Here is a 6,000-nt window from a genome sequence, read left to right as displayed (position 1 = left end):
GGAAAGATTAGAAGAAAAATGCTTTAATTAGCTCAGGGGGGAGGGTTTTTTGCACTAACCCCCTGTGCTTTGGGGAAAAAAATAAGGGAAATTCATCATGGTTCTAAATGCAGCACTGTCTTATTTTGGGAACAACAGCTGGATGCAGTCTCAGCCAGACCTTCACTCTTCATTGCTGTGATATTTACAACTGTCACCTCTAGTTCACATTTAAATGGGATACCAACAACAAGTAGAAGGGTAGAAACCACCAAACAGTGAAGAAAATCTTATCTAAAAACTACATTATACAGTTTGAAAGGAAATTACAACATTTCGTGTTCCTAGTGTCACTTCTGTGCACGCCGCAGCCTGGAGTTCTCATCATCTACCCCATAGGAACGGTAGGGCTAAGGTTTTGCACTGCTGATGTCTGTCTGCCTCCGCAAATACATGAGGATAGATAGATTATCACCTTATAAATCAACAGAGATATCACAGTGTTATCAGTCTGTAGGAACAAGATATAAACGTGTCAAAATACACAGCCAATTTTTTAAGCAATAGCTGTGAAACATTGCCCTGGGGACTTGAAGTTAACTTGATGGTGAAATAGCTTTCAAATCCTGCAAAAAAGTAGAGAGAGACATCAAACAGTTTACCAAGCAAAAGAAACTCTACGGAGCCTGAAGTTATGTTAAGGTGAATGTTCATTGTGCTTTCTGGCCTTGAGCTTTTGAGTTACTGTTCCAAAGAACAGTAAGAACCTGGACGTATTACCTCCGTCAGGCTTGTAAATGACCCGTGCTGCTACAAGTTCCTAATGACCAGTTTAATACTTAACCGTCACAGGGAAATGCCAAGGGCAACAGAAACATTGAAAAATTGGTTGTCAAGTGAGCTTGTAGGACTGCTGCAGACCTGTAATTTATGATGCACACTTTTAATTACTTTTTGGAAAGAAAAACTACCTTAATAGAGTTGGAGCAGCTGTAGAAGTGCTGTCAGAAAATGCTCAACATTCCAGATTAATTGAAGAAGCATCCGTGATCCCTTTCACCATCAATCACGGCAGAATACACTCTGCCACTGTATGGTTCATTAAGGGGGAAGCCCGATGTCCCTGTGAGAAGCAAACAGGATATCAACATTCCCAACCTTCACCTTATTTTTTCACATGACCCTTATTGTCGAGCCCCTCCAGTTGCTTTTGCATAACTCGGATGACTTTCCAAACCCCCTAACATGGCTAGGATAGCATGAGTTATGTACGAGGGTGTTTACCTGGACTTTTTGTTCTTTCTCCAGCAGTTTCATTAGCGGAGTCAGGGGAACATAACAGCACCAGCAGAAAAATATACATGGTAACTGCAGGAAAAAAACCACACAAGCAGGATGAGATTTTAGGGACACAATTCCAAGGTGTCTTCTCAGGAGATGTTCAAGACTCCAATCCCAAAATATGCCCTAGTGGGTAAACAACACTTGGAGTGACTTAAGTAAACATCCTTATACAGGACCTCAATTTCCTTTCAGATTATACCATTAGTAGTTTATTTTAGGCACAAAAATCAAAGGAAAGCTCATCAGGAAGATGAGCAAAATTTTTACTGTCCATGAGTGGTCATTTGTATCTTATTGTCTGGCTCCTAAAAATATTTAATGATAAGGTGCCCTAGTGGGTAAACAACACTTGGAGTGACTTAAGTAAACATCCTTATACAGGACCTCAATTTCCTTTCAGATTATACCATTAGTAGTTTATTTTAGGCACAAAAATCAAAGAGAAAACTCATCAGGAAGATGAGCAAACTTTTTACTGTCCATGAGGGGTCATTTGTATCTTATTGCCTGTCTCCTAAAAATATTTTATGATAAGGAATTGGCTTTAGCTTTTGCTCTGAAGCCTAGAGAATGCTGCTGACAGACCTTGAGGTATAAGTGTTACGGTATGTATGATGCCAGCTTGGGCATTTCTGATGTCACCTACTTTTATGAATGGACAAGTACGTGCAAATATTTGTAGTTGACTTTATTTTGTGAAATTGCTAAAAAAAATATGCTTAGAAATTGCAGACGAGTTCTAAAAGGTATATAATGGAGGCTTGCCAACGTGTTCTTTGTTTAAGGAGCATTGCAGCTACTGATCATGAGCCAACAGATGCACGGAAATCATTCCCTTGCTTTGACGAGCCCAACAAAAAGGCAACTTACAACATATCTATCATCCACCAAGACGAGTACAAGGCACTTTCAAACATGCCAGTACAGGTATGTATTTCCCAACTCTGCTGCCAAAGTGGAATGGGGTCTGTAAAGCCACTGGAAAGGTAGCATGGATTGCAAGGTCCTTGTGCATTCACAGACTATCACCCAGACACTGAAAACCTAATGGTTAATAAATATTCCATAAAAGAGGACTGGCTAGCTGGTTAGGACTCCCAGTTGTCCACCAGCACATAATGAGGCAATGCCCATCCAAAGCAGAAATGAAACGTCTCTTCTGTCTTTAGCTAGCTGGCCCTCCATTCAGCTGTTCTAGATGAGCATCCCCTACTGACTATAAATAGGTAATGGCAGGTTCTTCAGTCAAACCAGGTGGACTCTGAACAGGAATACTCCGGAAGACAGCTGGTTCCCACATGGGAAATCTAAAATAACTGCTGAAACTACATAATGTTCCAAAGCGAAGGTCTGCTGACCACAGTCTGATGGCAAAGGATCTTGCTAGCAAGAAAGTCTAGAATTATTATTTTTAATAATAGAGGATCTGAAATCCCGTTTGTCAGCTCATGGGCATGGACACTTGTCAGCCCACCATGACTGTAATTTCCTAAATGATCTATTTCTGGACCTGGTGGGTCAAATTCCAAGTTTTTATGAAATTCAATGGCATCAATTATGTATCTCTGGGCCCTCTGGAAGAAGATTGAATGGCTCTCAGCTGAGAGTTTCTAATGAATAGTTTAACTGAATGTGTAGCCCAGTGTAGAATTTCTGATGAATATGTTCTGAAGTGGGAGATAAAGTGCCAAGTTTAAAAAAAAAAGAGAAAGAAAAAAATTTATAAAAAGCTTCCCGCCTCCAGGCCATTGACATTTGCATCTTCCCAACCACAACCCCTGCCCAGAAAACAAAGGTCTGCTTTACTGTGTATTGGTTTATTTAGAGTCCTCTAAACTTGAACTAGCCTATCCCCTAGCAATGCAGCTGAGAGGACTGTTACTGAGCCGATACAGCTGCCTCCCAGACCCTCTGCAAATTGAAACCTCTGACCTATTGTTATTAATAACGTTTCTATGATACCTCAAAGAGCACTTTGAGGAACAACACACAAAAAGAGAGTGATGGCTGTACCTTTCCTCACAGACAGATAAGTGAGGATACCACAAGGAAGATGAGGGGATGACACTAGATGTTACCAAGATCTAGTGGGGTTTGAGATTCACTTCACAGCTTTACACATGGACCTTGCCTTTGTAAATATATCTGTGAAAAGGTTGTTTTGCTTATAGAATCATTCACTATCTGTGCATTATTTATATTGCATTTATAGCAAACAAATCTGATGCAGTATTGTATCTCAGGAAGAAGGTTAATGTCTTTTATATGCCGATGGCTTTTGTCCTATTTAAGTCAGTCATCCAGTCAGAAGCACAAAAAATTATCAGACGGGCAATAGCAGATAATGAATAGCAAAAATAAATATTTAGAGGATGAATCACATACAACAGGTTGCAGGTTTTGATCATATAGTTCATCTGAGACTTAAGGGCATTAGGGAAAATCAGGAATGGTTTTTAATTGATTTACAAAATAAAAACTGTGATCAGCACTAAACCTTATGTACATTTAAACAAGCAGTGCTAATTCGTATCTGACTGAGTTCAGGATAGATTAATTAGACCGGTCTTTATCCTAAGTAGCATCTCAGCAGTCCCTGATTCCTACATGATGCGTGTATTTAAGGAGGAGAGAATCGGGTCTCTTCTCTGATCTGTCCAAAGTGATGTTATTTCAAGAACAAAACATGCTAGTATACACTGGAAAATTCCTCTTGGCAAAACCCCTGTGCATGTGAATGATTTCAAATCCTTGATGCAAAATTAGAACCAGGTAAACTTATTTAGCAAAGAAAAAAAAAAGGTCCCATTTCAGGTGTTGCAGTATTGCAGGAAAAACACTTTGTCTGTTCTCATGCCATCAGCAATGGGATGCCAGAAGAGGTGAACCTGGAGATGTGATTTATCTTCCTTATGTACTTGCATCCCTCATAGAAACATTGTACCTTCTCCTGCATGTGTTTGCAATTCCAAAAATCAAATTATTTTTCTCTTTCTGCAGCAAACTGTACAGCTGGGCAATGGCTGGACCCGGACAACTTTTGAGAAGTCAGTTCCAATGAGCACTTACTTGGTATGCTTTGCGGTGCACCAGTTCCAGTGGGTAGAGAGAACATCCACTAGTGGAAAACCTGTAAGTCCTGTTGCAGCCTGAACATGGTGCAGATGACAGACGTGTTGTGATTGGCATTTAAAAACCGTCATCTCTTTTTGTGACAGGAACGTATTTTTCCCTTCCCTATAGCCTGTTTTATGCAGCCTGTTTCAGGTGTTCACCGTGGTCCCTCTGACTGTGGCTACATAGTGCTTTGCAGTCCTTCCCTGTCTCCCATCTTGGTGACATCCCATACAGGCACACGGTTGAGGATGGAGCACCATTTATCCAGTTTCATTCCTAACTTGAAGCCCGGAGTCTGAGGGAATGTGCAAGCCCAGGGGTACAAGAGATTCACAGGCCATGGTTACAAAGCCTTTATAGTGTTCTGTGGGTTAAAAGGTGTGAATCTATGCACTTGATGTCTTCCTGTTTACAGGCATGGGGACACAGGATGACAATTCAATGTACCATGATGTATTCACACTGATATTCTTTATTTCGCTACAGTAGCTAAAGGCAACTGCCCAGTGTAAGCTGTTTACAGTTAAGTATAGAAGTGATAATGCCTGCCTAATGGCTGAATATTTGCCAGGGTCCCTAATGACGAGAATATGTTTGAATCTGAATTCATAAAACGAAAACAGCTCTTTTGTTTAGGTGCAATAAGCAGGTCAACCCAGTTCTTGCTTAGATTAAAGTCTCCTGAAGGTGAAGCTGATCAGGCATAAGGAGATCAGCACACTTTACATTTAATCCCAACCTGAAAGCCTAAATACAATTTTCCCCTCTTCTTTTCCTCCTCTTCTGGAGGTGGTGACACCAGCTAACAGGGAATCTTGAGCAAAGCCCCCGCCAGACCACTGTTCCTCTAGCAAGTAAACTCTTCCGGAGTTTCTCTGTCTGAAAACACTTGGCAAACCCTTCCCTGTTTGTGGCTCTTCACTGATGAGAAAATCTGCCTTGTACAAATCTCCAAAGGGATGATCCAGTTCTTAACAATGACCTCCTGGCATAGCGCTGTGCCGTGGCCTCCCTCCTCATGCGCTCGTTAGCATCATGCGGCACGCTTGTACTATTTCTTGACAAATAACTGAGGCTAAATTACACTTAACCAAGCAAACGGAGCCTGGTTTGAGACAGCGATGCAATATTCCTAGATCCCTGTTGTTTGTCAGAGTAATTTGCAGAATAGGAGACTATTTTAGGCCACCCAACCACACAATTTTGTCAGCCAGATGTTCTTCAGCATGGCTGCTCTATTCGTTATCAGGGCCAGAACTTTGGTTATTTGGCCTTGATAGATATTTTCTAGAGTTCAGTTATTTTAAGAATCGTAATTTGTGAAAAAAAAGTGCTGAAGATGTATGTAACACACTTTATGTTCCAGATGCAAAAATTAATGTTTTCTGTCCATGCCATGCTCCAGAACATGGCTCTGAGGACAATATTTAGGTTTTTTCTACAAGAAAAACAGCAAAGGTCACGATGTTCCTGCCTGGTTGTACCTTTTCTAAATAGAAGGGAGCATCCACTGAAACATGGTAATTAAGGTGTGTGTATGTAGAAGCAGGGATATTCGTG

At 40.8% G+C, this 6,000-nt stretch overlaps 1 protein-coding gene across 1 annotated transcript in view; it reads left to right on the top strand.

Annotated features, from left to right (window-relative positions):
- ENPEP (glutamyl aminopeptidase (aminopeptidase A)) overlaps positions 1-6,000 on the top strand; it is a 35,097-nt gene that overhangs the window by 4,193 nt on the left and 24,904 nt on the right. The window contains exons 2-3 of the mRNA XM_010147094.1: positions 2,109-2,250; positions 4,324-4,455. Of these exons, the coding sequence (XP_010145396.1) occupies positions 2,109-2,250; positions 4,324-4,455 (274 nt within the window). The remainder of the gene's footprint in view (positions 1-2,108; positions 2,251-4,323; positions 4,456-6,000) is intronic.

Source organism: Eurypyga helias, unplaced genomic scaffold (assembly GCF_000690775.1).
Source record: "Eurypyga helias isolate BGI_N326 unplaced genomic scaffold, ASM69077v1 scaffold912, whole genome shotgun sequence".
NCBI lineage: Eukaryota > Metazoa > Chordata > Aves > Eurypygiformes > Eurypygidae > Eurypyga > Eurypyga helias.
The sequence above is the reverse complement of the archived record's forward strand: the minus strand, read 5'-3'. Positions and strand labels throughout refer to the sequence as shown.